Source organism: Diadema setosum, chromosome 14 (genome assembly GCF_964275005.1).
Source record: "Diadema setosum chromosome 14, eeDiaSeto1, whole genome shotgun sequence".
NCBI classification, from domain to species: Eukaryota; Metazoa; Echinodermata; class Echinoidea; order Diadematoida; family Diadematidae; genus Diadema; species Diadema setosum.
Genome location: NC_092698.1, coordinates 11227564 through 11244440, shown reverse-complemented (window position 1 = coordinate 11244440; position 16877 = coordinate 11227564). Strand labels below are relative to the sequence as shown.

At 37.6% G+C, this 16877-nt stretch overlaps 1 protein-coding gene across 1 annotated transcript; it reads right to left on the bottom strand.

Moving 5' to 3' along the window:
- Window positions 1-8737: 8737 nt before the first annotated feature.
- On the bottom strand, window positions 8738-16300 carry LOC140238000 (solute carrier family 25 member 44-like). The gene is made up of 3 exons (XM_072317928.1): window positions 15700-16300; window positions 11611-11750; window positions 8738-9461 (listed from the first exon to the last, which is right to left on the bottom strand). Exons 1-3 carry the CDS (start codon window positions 16298-16300, stop codon window positions 9288-9290), a joined length of 915 nt encoding a protein of 304 aa, XP_072174029.1. The 3' UTR covers window positions 8738-9287.
- Window positions 16301-16877: the final 577 nt, after the last annotated feature.

Genomic DNA, 16877 nt, shown 5'->3' with positions numbered 1-16877 from the left:
AATTAGTACTGGGAGTTTTGCCTTGACCTTTGACCTTTCACTGTAATCATAATTCATTCACAATTGTCTTTTCATTTCTACCAAATCATATTACAACTTGACGTTCCTAAATTAAATCATAGTTGAAAAATGCAATTTTTAACTAAACTGAAGTAACCTCTGACCTATAATCCTAAGTGACTTTGCCCCAAATCTAGTCATCAAGCAAAGTACACCATACAAAATCTACAAAACGGTTTCTATTACTCACTATAACAGGATCTGGGTAGGGCGGACAGACACACAACATGAAACAATTTTTCCAACACCTTTTTATGATGATACGCTGTAGTCGTAAGAGGAACACCACATACACTCAATCTCACTCACTCATTACATACGTGAATGGGAAATTTCTTGACAGTGGTAAATGAGTACAGGGCACTCCCATTATAACGAACACGTTTAAAACGAAATTCCGGTTACAACAAAGTAAAAATCTAGGCTCCAGCATTATCAGCTCTATGTTATTTATTGTTTATCTATTCAGTTATAACAAAATTTCGATATAACAAAAGAACACTGGTGGTCCCGAGCACAGGAGTCCACTGTACCCATCACGTTGTAAAATGACTAGGAGTCATATAAACCAAGCACTGGCTTAGAAATATTTGATGTTTCTCAGACGTGATGCCTGTACTTTATTATAATTTGTTAAATTCCATAAATATTTAAAACCTCATATATCTTCCAAAACCCTTTTCACCAAAATCCACATTCAATCTTCACATAGTAATCGTTACATATCAGAACATTTACAGCTCCACAAGCAAAGCATCAAACAATTGTTACTTTGCAGTTTTTCATCATAGGTTTGGAGTACCATTAACAGTACTGAAAAACCTACAACAAATTTACACATTTCTTAGATATTTAGCGGCAGGAACATCTGAGGTATGACACTGAGATTCCGTAAGACATGAGACATCATCCATCAAAGTTATGTCATTATTCATAGATTCAACATTCCTTCCCTGTTGATAGTTACATGCACATACAGTTCGACCTCGATTATCCGGCCATGTCGGGACCGGCGCTCGTACAGATAAGTGAATTGGGCGGATATGGCAGACAAAATGTTAATGTATATAGCTGCCGTACATGCTGCCATCCCAGTGCACTGGCAGCTATAGGCAGGTAGCATACCCCGCAACGGTGGTGTAATCTTTGCTAGCCTGCGCAAAATTGTAGTCCCTTCTTCACAAAAATAAAGTATATCTTTATGTGAAAATCATACATGTTTTACCTCATTAGATATTGAGAAACCTATCATGCACATCTTATGAAATTAGTGAAATAGATCCATGAAAGTCACTGTTTTTTCTCAAATTTTGGATGAAAAAAAAAAAGACCTTCGCTGCTTAAACGCGTCCGGATAATAGAGATTTCCAAATAAAAGGAGGCTGGATAATCAAGGCCGAACTGTACCACATATCATAGTCCTTAATTGCTTCTTCTGTGACAGAAAGATAACCACACTGTACATTTAGTCAATAACAACTGGCTTACAATGCCAAAAGGTATTGAATAAAAATAAAGTTAAGTCGCACATCCTTCACCCTGTCAAACAACAAACAACGCAAATCTACGCAGGAAATAGCTGGTTGTTCACACAGGATGTTACTCATTATGTCAGTCATAATTACACATACACGTATAAAAAGGGAGGTGCTTCTTCATAAAACATTGTGCTATCATCATTAGAAATTTTAAGAGCATGGAGTGTTTGAATGGTATGTCGAAAAGATTCACAGTGATTAATTAGCAAGCCATGAAGGGAGACACGACTTAGTTATATTTTCTGTATCGGCTAAATCACTTGTAATTTGGTAGGCCTACCTGTAATATAATTTATGCTGATAGCATAATGATCATGTTCTTTGCTCATCAGTGATGAATGGTCAAATTCTACTGGCAGTTTATGTGATGGCCAATTATTTCTCCAGATTATCATAATGGTCACACATTATAGAAACACCGTCTGACTTGGAACATTGCATGTACATTGTAGGGGAAGTGTGGGAGAGTTGAGCCACTTTTTACATTTAGTGATATTGTTCAATAACTATACACAATTCATGGATTATTCGTTCGCTGGTATATACTACAACTATTCAGGCATAATATGATAGCCCAATAAGACACCTAGCACAAACAACTTGGGGGTGACACTTCAACAAAAATATTTTGCAAAATGGCTCAAGTCTCCCTTGATGTGGTGAGAGTTGAGCCATGGGGTTGGGAGAGTTGAGCCACTATGCTATAGGCCCTACATATCATATTAAGAAGTTCAGGCTTATAAAAGAAAATGACTATGGAAACCTATCTAAGGAAAGATGGTGTAATGGTAATAGAGGGGGCGGGGCACCTGTTTGACTTACGGGTCATCCGATTGATAATGTGGATGTTGTTGGTGTCCACCTACAATCACATGATCAGGATTTCTAGATGCACCCTGATTGGATTTGCGTAATGAGTCAACTGTTGGTGTTAGGAAGAAGAAACCGCCTGTAGGGCGTCACCCCTGGCGAGAATACCACATACCTTTCCAATATTTCCTCACCTCATCCAATTGCAGACCCGTTTCTTTGACCAAAAAATGGCACTCATTGAGCCACTTGAAGGAAGGGTTGAGCCACTTGAGGGCTGAGCCATTGAAATACAGGGTTTAGCCATGGCACAACTCTCCCTCGACACGTTGGCACAACTCTCCCCACAGTCGCCATTCAAACTAACCCTCAAAACCTATGAAAGTGACCACACCAAACATGTTGAAATTTGCTGAAAGAAACAAATGATATACAGACTATGTGCTACTCCAACTGATTCGCACTTATCCTCTACCATAGGTGTGAGAGAAAACCACTTATCTGACAAGTGGACATTCACTTTTGGTGACCAAAAATGGTTTTTCTTTGACTATTTTGTCATGCTTCGTCCAACGTCGCTGCCTCATACACTGGTATATAGTTAATCATAGGCATGAACAAGAAATGGCAGCAGCTGACTGCTGTCAGTCACTATGAAGACGTGAGGTGGCCTGGATCAACTCTCCCACTGGCTCAACTCTCCCACACTTCCCCTACAAAGTAAATGTAGAGTGGTATATTACCAGTGTGGGGCTTCTCTGAAACATGTGCAATATGGTCCTATCAAGGAGGTTCAAGAGAATGGAGTCACAACCGTCTTATTTCCTTTGCTGAATGTTCAATGCCACCGCTCAAAAAAATTTGAAGCATGTGCCAAACAGGATCTGCCACCCAGATAGGAAGACAATTATTGACTCGTGTCTCACTAGGCGTTTTCACATCAGCCCGATAAAAATTCAAGCTCGAGAAATTTTTCGCGATTGCGAGTTAGCGCGCTATTTCATTTCTTATTTACATCAGCCCGAATTTTTGTCGAGCTAATTCGACAGCTGAGTATGTGCAAACAGCATAAGTAATGTGTGTGCCCTGTCAAAAATTCCTTGCGATTTGTGTGCAGTTTGCCTCGATCGATCGGGTCACACACGCTAGGCATAATGGGATGCATCGCGCTAATTTCTCAAGTCGTTTTCACATTATCAAATAGCGCGCTACTATCCCGCTATTTCAGAAATTTCCCGAGTTGGACTCGAGAAATTTTCTCGATCAGAGCGATACAATTAGCGCGTTAATTTGTGTTCACATTATCAAATAGCGCGCTATTTCGCTATCGGGAAAATTTCCCAAGTCAGAAAATAGCACGCTATTTCGAAACATTGGGCTGATGTGAAAACGCCTACTGCATAATTACCAACCACTTTCTACGGAAGATAATATGTCTTTGTGATGGTAATTACTTTTCGCTATCCCTTCTCATAAAGGGTAGGTGGTAGAGACATGAGGATGTGCAAACAGAAATTGCGCAAAAAATGCTGAAATAAAGTTGAAAATTTCTCAACTAGGCATACCCGGGCACCAATCTGATATATCTACTAATAAGGAATTATACTTGAAGATTATTCCATGTTAGTTTTATTTGTCGGAATTGAGTGGAAAAGTGATAAAACCGGCTTTCCAGGATGGTACAGTTTCAAGCATTTTCACATGATACAGCTCTGATTTACACTTTTGCAAAAAATTTCTGCACGGGATTGACTTTTGTTTTACATGCTTTATTATTAAGTGAAATTTCATTTCATTTAATAAATACATAAGAAAAATATGGCCAATATTATGTTTCAAAACATTCAAAAGGAATCTTCAGATTGCTCAGCAAGACAGCAGCTTCGAACATTGATCATCAAAGGCACAAATGCACCTGTGAAATTCTACTGTACATCAATGGAAATCTGACATCTGTTTCAATAATTACAGCCAGTTACAACTCCATCTCTTAAACCTCCTTGGTCCTTTCAAAGCTACATATTTGTATATACTGGTATTTCCACAAGGCATTTCTCATGAAGGATTATGACAGATAACTTCACATTTTAACTATTGAATATCAGAGGGTGTGCACATTTTTTTGAACGCAGTAAAGTAATGCATCACACAAAAAAGCTTAAATCCACTTCTCAAAGGAACCAGTTGTGCCATGTAAAATGACCCTGTGCAAGTTACTAGTACAATATCTCAGAGGCAATATGGGTTAAAGGTCATACAAAAGTAGAATGAGGCTTTCCTGTAAGGGTGCATTGCAGCATTGATGTCTCTCTTCCTTACACAGAAGCACTGCATAACGACTTTGTCAACATAGAGCTGGTAAAGCCCAAACATGGCAATATGTAGGCTTACTGCCAAATTGGTCATTTATTCATCCACACATACTAAAATGATGAGACCAAAATTATACTCCCCCCCCCCCCCCCAAATATCCAGTTCTGCCTGATGATGACCTGTTCAGGCTCTGCTGACACTGTGTGGCCAAAAACATTCTGTTGGGCATTTGATTTAATAACCATCATCTCCCCAAGGGTCTGTAATATATGAACTACACATGATATTTTAGATGAAAGACAGCCAAACATGAGCCAGATCACAGTTTACATTCACTCACTAGTACTGGTACCTTTCTTTTCCTATCAGTCTTTTTGACCACTTTGATTGCACTTGAGTTTCATCATCTCTTGATGCTTTCTAGTTCTGTCAGGTGTTCCATTTCTTACCATTCACATTTAGCACATTCGCACATTGTGAGTATATTGTTCTGTCACAATGTTCACATATTTCTGTTCTTTGCTATGATTCTATCATGGACTCAGTTTTTAGTTACATGTGTCTTCAAGCTTTCTTAACTGTTGGAATTCTTGTTTCAAACACAGAAACACAGGATAATAATACATGTACAAGCAGGTACCCACACATGGACCTACAAACTACTTGATACTGTGTAGCATGCCATACATCATACAAAAAAAAAAAAAAAAAAAAAAAAATCATACCATGCAGGTGATGTCATTCAACTCAAAGGACATTGATAGGGCCTAAGCAGCATGCTGAAGCTTGCCCTGAATAACATTACTTGCAACAATGACACACACAACCATAAACCAAACCTGATATTGTGGCTAAACAGGGGTAGTTCAATAGGTAGACATGATAGAAATATCTGCCAAATCACACAATTCCAAATGAAGGTGTTATATATCCTATAAAAGGTCATCGGTCATGTTATTGCACACAATGATAAAATCTTAGTTGCCATGGCATACAGTGGTAGGGATGGGAGTTGGCTATGCATTGTCTGGGCAAAGTTTGTCACAGGGCATAAATGGTCGGCTTTGATATACTGTAAAAGTGGAAATTTTCGCGGTGTTGAAATTTTCGCGCATTTCGCGCAACCAGAAACTAGCGCGAAAATAAAAACACGCGAATATTTTTGCTTGCCATACGTTCCTGTGCGTGATGTCTTGATTCCACGGAATTAAAAACACGCGAAACTCTTCTGACCCGGCCTAGCGCGAAAAATTAGTCGCGCGAAAATATCCACTTTTACAGTAGAAAAATAAATCAAGTTCTGCATTCCAACTTAAAAGTCATAAGTCAATCCTGTTCACACTGCCACTGTTCTTGGGTAGGCTCTCCAACGTATCACCAGGGTAATGGGCACTGGAGAGGGATCTTCTGCTGCTTCATCATGACATGCAGTTGCAAACATTATGCCATAAGTGGTCACCTAGAAGCCCATTTGTAATTAGTGCTTGCAAGATTCAGTAACCAGTAGGCCTTGGACAAAGGGCCAGAGATTCAAACTGACAGTGGTTACACACATCATGAATACTGCAATCAGTACCGTACCAATTAATGACCAAAGAATGGTACTCTACATAACTCTCTAGAGAATGAAAACAATATTCGATGTTACTACCTTTCTGATCTGAATGGCTCTTTGCCCATCATTGTTTGTACCTGATTGATGTGTAATGTAAGCATGACCTCTGATCTTCAATACACTCACAGAGCCTAGAACCAATTGATAAGCATGGCCTGAAATGACATCATACTGAATGTGGTCTTATATAATCTTGAATGCTTGATGCACCTACAGTATTGGAAAACGAATATGTAGAAGACACAGAGCATTAGTTCCCATGATTAGAATGCTGCTGCAAAAATATTTTTGTAAGAGTTGAATTACAACATTGACAAGGAATGGGATATTCACAGACACACTGCAACTGTATCAACACACTGTGGATAAAAATACAATTCTTTTTCAAGTTTGCATGATAATCTCATAGAATTATACAAGCAGCACTAAAATGCCACAAAATCACATCAACATCTCATACATCTTCTAAATAATACAAACAAAAACTCCAGACACAAAAGTGTGGACCCTTTTGCCTGCATTTTCACTCTCAACCATAGCATGCTTTTAGGAGCAAAATAGATGTAATTGCGTTTAATTCCCGCTGACCATTTTATATAACAATCCCACAAATCTACCTGATTGCATCCTATTTTCCATGGTCTATTCCATCAACAATATTCACCGACTTTGCCAAATATTTGTGGTACTTTCTCATACAGACATATGTCTCTTTAAATATCACTTTGATTTCAGACTCCCAAGGTTTAGACATTACATCCTGTCTGCTCTGGTAGTATGAATAAATGGGATGGTAAAATGGGCAAGAAGTATGAATAATTCTCCTCATAAATGTCAAACTTTTAGAATGTGATCTTGACTAGTGTCTTTTGATTTGATCAATCAACCTTAGTGTAATCACGCCTGCCTGAGTCACATCTAGTAATTTTCATATTACTTTGTTTTCATAAAGTTTGTACACATAGACCAGACACCAGCACCAGTAAAAACAAAATAGGTTTATACTGTAGGTATCACTGCAATGTGGAGGAACTTCCTTGAGAGATTGTGCAATCCGAAAGCTAATATTCATAATTACATACAGGTGTAGGTATCAGCCCAAGTTTTGCTGACTCTAGGTGAAGTGGTTGCAAAAAATGTTTGCTGATTTCTATGAGAGAATGTAAATGAATACAAACTTAGTTGGTAAATTTTCCTCCTCTGGTTGATACTGTTGCCAAACCTGACTAGCAGTTAAAGAGTTATTGCACAAACTAGCAGTGTTTACCTCTCAGTGAATGACCAAAGGCATACCATAATATGATGTACTGCTTTGTCACAGTTTGTGTTAGAACAGGTTGTATAGCATTAGATATTATTTCCTGAGTGACCACAAAGTACAGCAAGAGTTGAGATGAGTAAGATTTCTGAATTACAAATGTTATCTAGTAATAACTATTTCACAGTACATCTCTACACCAAGTATGAGAAACACATTTCAGAAGGCTTCTTCATGTAATGCATGAACAGTGAAATTCAACCTCTGAATTTCACATGTGACCTGTCCCACAGAAGCTTGTCCTTTCATATTTGTAGTCATATATCAACATACAAGAATTCCTATTGATACATATATGAAAGGACAGAAAACCTCAAACATGCTTCCAGCATCACTTCGCATGTACATATAGAACACCAGAAGCAATATGCTCACAATAAGTGGGAAAATCAATGTTTCTCAGGTATATTCATTGATATTTGTGTTATTGTTACCATGGTATGCTCTTGCATAAGGTGATATATCAATATGCCTTTTAACAAAAAGGGAGGTGAGTGATATCAAGAGTGCATCACAGATAATTTCTCACAAAGACAGGGATTAAAGATGTTAAGATTTTTTAATGGAACATGCGACTGATCCTTCAAAGGATAGAATATAAAGCAAAACATGTTTAACCAAAGCAAAAAATAAAGCAAACATCAAAACGGAGAACAGTATCATATCTTAAGTTTACATCTTCAAGCCTGTCAAACCACCATTTCCTGAAAATATCTGAAACATTAAATTGCTCTTTTGTAGTAAGTTGAAGAAAAGAAACCATCCACTCACGCCTCATTCAAAGCACAGAGATCATAACCCATCATTGTGTCACAAGTAGCTTAAGTGGAAGCACACTTTAAAAAAAAAATGTACAAATTCAGAGGTGGATGTGTATAAAATTTCACTATCGGTATTTGATTTCACTGGAAACAACATTTTTCATCTTGTCTCTACTTGCAGTATTCAACACTGTTAAACACAGTTCTGTGTATGAAGGAAAATTAATTTCTTCACACAAGACAAATGATTTTGGGGGATGTTTTGTATACAAAAAAAAAAGGGGGCAGTCCTGCGATAGCAAAGTAGACCTGATTGTCACTTGAATAAGGAAGCAAGTTTACAGCATTCATAGGATGCAATGCAAGAAGATCACATGCATGACTTCCCCAGAAATCGTCCCACCTCCCTGACTTTAGTAACTTTCTTGTTCTAATACACTCATTTTTGTATTCCACTGACTTTGCTTCACTACTTCCGTATATTTGTGGTAGCACTTTAGCACTGTAACAAAACAAATCATATGTACGATCATAATCCTGTGGTCAGGATTGATATACTAGTTTCTAGTGAATGGTCCACCCTCATTGTAAATGGCTTGAAGTGTAAATGGGATAAAAGTAGAATGTATGTAAAACTTGGTATTGTAGATCAACAAATAAAGTGAATGTGTCAAGGGTAAAGGCTAAAAACTTGATGGATTACTTATCCCCTATCTGTTTCCTTCTGTGTTTTCTGATGAAAAATTATCCATTTACCTGTGTTGCACAAAAATATATTCTCCTCTCTACCAACACAATACCAAGGAGTTGGTTACAGAATGACACAGATATAAAAACAAACCAACCACCATGCATGCCCACTATATACTTTCTCAAATCCCACTTCGTAAACTATTCCTCTTTATAGTCTCATATCCCAACACTATGATAAGGCTAGTGGGAATGGTGGAAAATAGTCTTGCAGTCAGACCCTTTGTCAGTCCTCCAAGGCCCTCTTCCCTCATCAGTGTTTGAAAAGTGGTGATAATAGACCTCTGCCCAGTCACCTGAAGAATAGAACAGAATGAAACATAAACTAACACTAGAGATCCTGTAATTACAAATGCCTGAGTTCCTTAACATATTCTGAATGTTTGTAAATTACAATAGCAGGCTTGTGGAAAGAATTAGAGTTATTCCTGTATGCCTAATTTCTTATTTGCTGTTATACAGAAACTCCAATTCCTCATCTGAATTTAAAAAAAAAAGAAAATTTGACTTGGAACTGTTTCATTATGATATTGATAAGCTAGCAGACATACCAGATGCTTCAATATCAGAAGTATTTGACATTAGGTGTATATCTCATTATTTTCTTACTGAACTGCAACCTCAGTTGAATACTTGTACCATGAAACGCTCTTGTAAACAATTTGCTATCAGATTTTGCTATACTACATTGTAAATATTGCTGCCTTTTAAATGAAACTGCATTCAGAAAGCAGGTTCAACCTGGAACTACCTTTGAATGTCACACATCTCTTTTGCAAACATTCTTATTTTCAAGAAAAAGTTGATGTACACCTAAAATTTCAGTGGGCGTTCTTCATCATTATTTCAATCTGTTTACAGTTCCGATGTCAGATACAGGGCACTCACGTTATAAAGAACATGGTAAAACAACAAAAATCTTGTTACAACGAAGTACACATTCCAGTTCCCAAATTATTATTCATACTTTATAGTTCGGCTTAGATGAAATCTTGATATAACAAAAGAAAACTGCCAAATCCAAGGACTTCATAATAGTGGAAGTCACCTCTACATAAAATTCATTTTCCACCCGAGTTGTTATGACAAGGAAACATTTCAGATTTCGCTTTGACCTTTGTGCATCATTTTTTATATAAAATGTCTGCAATCCCATCATTTGAATAATGTTTTCATGCCATGACTACTGTAATGCCATCATTGCCACATAAAGATATTTTTGTGAAAAAAGAGGTCACATACATTTTTGGGAGATGTTGTTTTTTTTTTTTGCGATTTGACACTGAGGCTATTGTTACTGCACTAATGCCTGTAAAATCACTCTGCCACTTTACTGCACACCCAGCAACCAAGATCACTACACTTTCTTGTACTTGAGGTTTATAAATAAGGCAGGGTGTGCATAAGGTTAGACATACAAGCATGCATGTATCTGGCCCGACATGGCCATGTTTCGCCCTACCTCGGACAACATCTCATGCCACAAAATGAGCATGTTAATATTTTCCCAGCACAAAATCAACACAATCAAGATAAGGTGGCCATTTTGTGCATCTTGTTCAATTCACAGCCCAACAGTGACTTGCAAAATTCACAAAAATCAAACCCTCACAAAAATAACAGAATTTACAGTATCTGATTGCTAATGCTTTAAAGGGTGGGTACAGTTCTGGTCGAGGTGAGGATTTAGCTTTTAACGTTTGCGAGATATTCAGAAACCACTCTATGAGATGTCAAAGAGCATGCAGTTCTAAGGGGTATCAAAAGTTTATTCAATGAAAATTGGTTTTGAAATGGCTGAGATATCCAAAAACAAGGTGAAACAAAGAGATCCTAATAAAGTTGTGGCATGTCGCCTTTTATTATTAGCACTTTTTGGGGATATCTCAGCCATTTGAAAACCAATTTTCATCAAATAAACGTTGAATCCTTCTTAAAATGACATGCTCTTTCATATTTCATAAGAGGCTTTTCGTTATCTCACTTAGGGATGTTCAAAACATGAATCCCCACCTCAACCAGTACTGTACAGTCCCTTTAACAAGCTGTTTAAATGGGTACAACATTGGACGTAAATCTTGACTGGGCTGACCTTTACATAGTACACTGTCTTGTAGGATTTTTAGGCTGAATCACATTGACCAAATGGCTCAAGTTCGACTACCTTTCTTTTGGACAATGCATTACAACTAAAGTTCCTCTTTATCTAGGGAAAAGTGTATAGCTCTTTGTATTTGGCATCACAAATACTTGACAAAATAACTTCTGAACAGTCAACACATACAACACATGACTTTGACTACAATAAAGATTATTAGGATTCTTGTCACAGTTGGCCCATTTGCTCAAACTGAACACATTGTTTGTTTGTTTTTTGTATTATTGTTTCCATTTGTTCTGATTCTCTGTATGAGTAAGTTCTCCTCAATACTGGGCATCTCTCACCTGCAGCCTAGTCCGGATGGTGTCCATGGGGTTGGTGATGAATGCAGCGCTGCAGCCTGCACAGGACCCTGACACAGCCTGGATAGCAAGGGAAGGCACTTGAAGATGAAGACTATTCTGGAGGAAGGAAGCTATGCATTCTGTGAAGAGGAGGAGGGGATGGGACAAACAAACCCAGGAGATTAGGACTGAAATAGAAAACATCCACAACTAATTGGAAATATAACTGTGTACAGCAAATGGGCTGTTGGGCAGTCAACTGGGATGTCTAGGCTTTCAAATAATCATTATCTGCCCCAAGAACAGAACCCCTAGTTCACATTTTGATGAGACTCATCAATCTTGACCACCAACTAAGGATAGACCTTTCACCCTCTCTGCACCAAGGAAATATTATCCAATTCATATCCATCCTTTACACTAAACAACATTCTCACTGAACTTACACATGGTTGAATTTATGACCAGAAAATGACAAAAAGTTAAATTTTGGTAAATATAAACCTAAAACTTTCACCCCAATCAATAAGTTATAAAAGCATTTAACTGTTGATTAGAATAGATGCTTCCAAAAGTGTTAAATCCCGGAATAATTTTCTGACTCAAATTTGATTAGCAATTTTCAGCTGATGAACAATATTTCATATGGTAAGCTGTACACTTCTATGGAAAAAACTGCTACACAAAAGTCAGTTTGTGTAGCAGGTGTTGTAAAAATGCACAGCAAATTGTGATGCGATGATAACAGGAAAATTATTAATGAAAGAAAGATAATTATTCAGAGGGGTGAAGGTTCAGATTCAAGTTTCTTCACTTTGTCTCCCTCTACAAATTAAATTTGTTAAGATCGCAACTGCTGATCTGTAAATTAACAGTGGGACTCAAACTCGAGCAGTAGATGACAGGTTCGAGTCCCACTGGTTCCTTTTTTTTCGACATGTTTGTTAATTCACAGATCAGCAGTTGCGATCTTAACAAATTTAATTTGTAGAGGGAGACAAAGTGAAGAAACTTGAATCTGAGGAAAATTTTTCCTTCTAAATGATGGACCATTCTGGTGATGAGAGCCCTGTTACACAAGTTAATGCCCTGCTTGACTATGAATTCCAAATTGTTATGTTGAGCAAGCTTATGCATCATATCGCTTTGAAAACAACTGAAATGCCTAACCAACTGAGAAAAAAAGAAAGGTTGTTTATGCAAATCTGCACATGATGAGCTACTACTGCTGTGATTAGTAACAGACTTAAAGTCAGTTTATTTCTACCTTGTCCAACAGCTAAATCACCACTAGACATTTCTAGCTGATTGAAGTACAAATGACTAGAAATGACTTGCTTTTTTTTGGGGGGGGGGGGCTGGTATAGAAACCATCAACTTGACTTTTGACCTTTCACCACCATGTTACTGACATTTTTTCTAGTCTTTTTACCCAATTACTACATTGTATATCACAACTGGAACTTTATATGAAGTTACACGTGAAAAAGGACATTTTAGCAAAGTGCAAGGACCTTTGACCTTCCTCGAAGGAATTCCTTTAAAAATCTAATAAGCACAGCACCTTATATACACACATCACGCCTGGGATACAAAGTTGGGTGGGTATAGAGAAAATCTGTGGTGTGTTTTTCACATGTCATAATAAAATGTGGGACGGACAGGCAGCCAACAACCAGGAAACAGGAGTCCTTAACCATGCTTTGAGTGCAGGCATAATACAGGACTTCATGTAACTTCTAAATTAGAACATTAAAAGTCCTGTCTGTACATGTCCTGCTAAATGTCTCCAATACATTGTCTGTTTAACATGACCTTTTGCTGTACTTTATCAAATGGAACAATTTTATACAAACTACTATATCAGAGCCTTGTCTTACCGTAGATCAAATATTTGACTTTATATTTGCATTCACTTAGATTACATGTAGCCTTCATCACAGATAATATTGATTCTATGTCTAACTAGAATTATCACTGAAGGTGATTAATACCAACGCCCCTAGTGCTGCTTTATAGTATGTGATGTCATGAGGGCAATGACGTTAATACCAAGTTTGTGCATTTGTCAAATTGGAAACAGAATAATTTTAGTTTACTGTACAATTACAGAGTTGACACTGAGTATAAAACTTACAGCAAATGGAAACATGCTTTCCCCCAGCATCACTACACTTGAAGACCATCATACACACCAAATTTGACCTTCATAGCTTGAATGGTTTATTTTGATACAAAAATGAGTGGTTACCATGGCAACACATTTTCCTTAAACTAACACATTGGTGTCTTGCAAAACTACACTTCTAGATCATGATACATACTAAATTTGACTTTAATTGCTTGAATGATGGAAAAGTTATTTGATCTGCAAGGTTTTGGTAAAACTGTGGTTACCATGGCAACGGTTTGTGTGACAAACACAAAAATTATGTGTTCCACATCTATACCTCAGGGCCATAATACCTACCAAATTTGGTTTCAATTGCTTGAAAACTGTGGAAGAAGTTCACTCCACAGGATTAAAAAAAAACAACATGCCATTACCATGGCAACACATTGTCCGATACAAATACAAAGGATATTTTGCAAAACTACACTTAAAGAGCATCATACACACCAAATGTCACCTTCATAGATTAAATGGTTCAATTTGATACAAAAATGAGTGGTTACCATGGCAACACATTTTTTTTTTATATTAACACATTGGTGTCTTGCACAACTACACCTCCCGATCATCATACATACTAAATTTGACCTTAATTGCTTGAATGATGTGGAAGTTATTCAATCCACAAGGTTTTGGTAAAATTATGGTTACCATGGCAATGCTCTGTCCGACAAACACAAAAATTATGTGTTCCACATCTATGCCTCAAGGCCATAATGCCTAACACATTTGATTTCAATTGCTTCAAAACTATGGAAGTTGTTCACTCCACAAGGTTTCGAAGAAAACATGTGGTTACCATGGCAACGCTTTGTCAAGTACAAACACAAAGAGTGTCTTGCATAACTACACCTATTGATCATCACAGATACCAAATTTGAAATTGATTGCTTAAATACTTATATTCAATCCACAAGGTTTTGGTAAAATATGGTTACCATGGCAACGCATTGTCCGACAAACACAAAAATTATGTCTTGCACATCTATACCTCAATATCATCATTTACCCTAAGTTTCATTTAAATTGCTTCAAAAGTGCAGGAGGAGTTCGCGACGCAAGATTTTGCAACAGACCGACCGACCGACCACCCAACCGCCCGACCAACATCACGGTGATTCCTATATAACCCCTACACACTATGTGTGGCGGGGGTATAAAAATATGTATGTGACTATTAAGTGTAGTGAATACTAAACTGGAGAGTGTAAAGAAGTAACACTTCATCAAAATCAATCAAGATCAAATAAAAAGATAATTAGGGCAAAGTTTTCAGACATTGACCCCGACTTTCAATACACTTTATCTACAATGTACATGTAGCCCAATATAACATCAGTTGTACCATTCTACCATTTGCAATCGTTCAGTGTGAAGACCTAAATTATGTGCACTGAGAGTTACACTTTGAATTTGGATTATATGGTAATTATATAAGGCAATGGAAAATAATAGGTATTGCCATGAAGACTTGTGCATGGACATGGCCCATACACAAGCATAGTACAGAGACACACACATGACTATGACAATGCTTTTCAAATAAATCATTCAATTTCTATTTTTCCAATTATGCATACCTTCATGTAGTTAGTAATTATACAAATCATCACCAGAGTCAAAATACCAAGTTTACCTCAAAACGCATGTTCTGAAAATGTGTGATTCATTGCAACACTCAGTCTGATGTTTGTTTTAACTTGGTATTGAAACATGTTCAAATGCAAGACTGATGAGAAGAGACAAAGTTGGATGGTATCATACTGAACATACAAAATGTACATGAATAGCAGAATTATGGCCTTGTCATCTCAGGGCTGTGGATAAAACATCACAAGTACTGGGATTATGCAATATGATTTATTTTGTTTGATGTGAAATAATTACCGGTATGAAGAAGATTCATGTCTAAATACCTGTATAATTGTGATAAAATGTCCACCATAGGGCACTGTTTGGCACAAATGTCATCAAGGAGGCAACATAACCACGATAGAAACCAAAGAATCCACTTTGATGGTATGTCGCTCGGGCAATCTGCACTACGTCCTTAAAGTGGACTTCCTTTTTGACAGTCTGTGCATCCACAGCCAGTCCCAACATCATCGTCCTCTGTGAAATGACATCAACAGGTACCCGTATTGTCTGTGAGACCAGCGAGGCAAAGCCTCCTGCGATGAAAGTACGAGGGGAGTTGTCCATATCCTTGCATGCTGTTCGCATCAACTCGTAGCTTAAGATGTACATCTGCTCAGAGCCAATGGAAATCAGGTTCACTGCGAAGCCCTTGTACAAGCCCCGGACACCCTCATACTTGACTATTTTTTTCAAGGCATCCCATGTTCCCTTGTACAGACTGTTTTGCTGCTGCATCTGAAGCCTGGTCTTGATGAGATGAGAGGGGTAGACCGATGTCCGGACAGCAAATGACAGCATGGCCCCAAAGCCAAAAAACTTTCTCTTGTCCATGTCATCCCACTCAATGATATGAACCACACGCTCTTTTGTTGACGTCATAGCTGCTTATTTCTCAGTACGCAGCCAAGAGTGATCATCAAAGCATCTTCTTGCTCAGGATTCTCTCCAACTTGTGCTGATCTTTTCACCTGTGTGATTGAATTCAGAAAGAATGCATGATCAATGTGGGATATGATCTGCTAAATTGGACAATTTATCTCATGTACAATGATGTCACTGATCTAATGATATCCCTCAGGGCTCTCCCCTCGCTGCAAACTGCATGAAAAGCATTTTTATGAAGCATCAGAAATTTCAGGACACATCAGGGGGAAAGTAATTTCTGCCTGCCAATCATACCTGGTGCTGTCCAACTCCAACCACTCAGTCAGTGCCCTGATTTGGTCATGGCAACATAATTGCACATACGCTGTACATAGCTGTTTGCTATTTGTTTTGTTTTTTCCCCTTAATAGGAATGACACTCAAAGCACACAAGAAATTACAGTAGTTAGATTACATCCTATTTCTCACAGGTTATTCAAGAAGACGAAATTCCAAATTATGATTTCCCTTTTGTTTATGTTTGATTTGTCAAATTGAATACTTATGAAAAGCACAGCTGCTAAAATTTAAA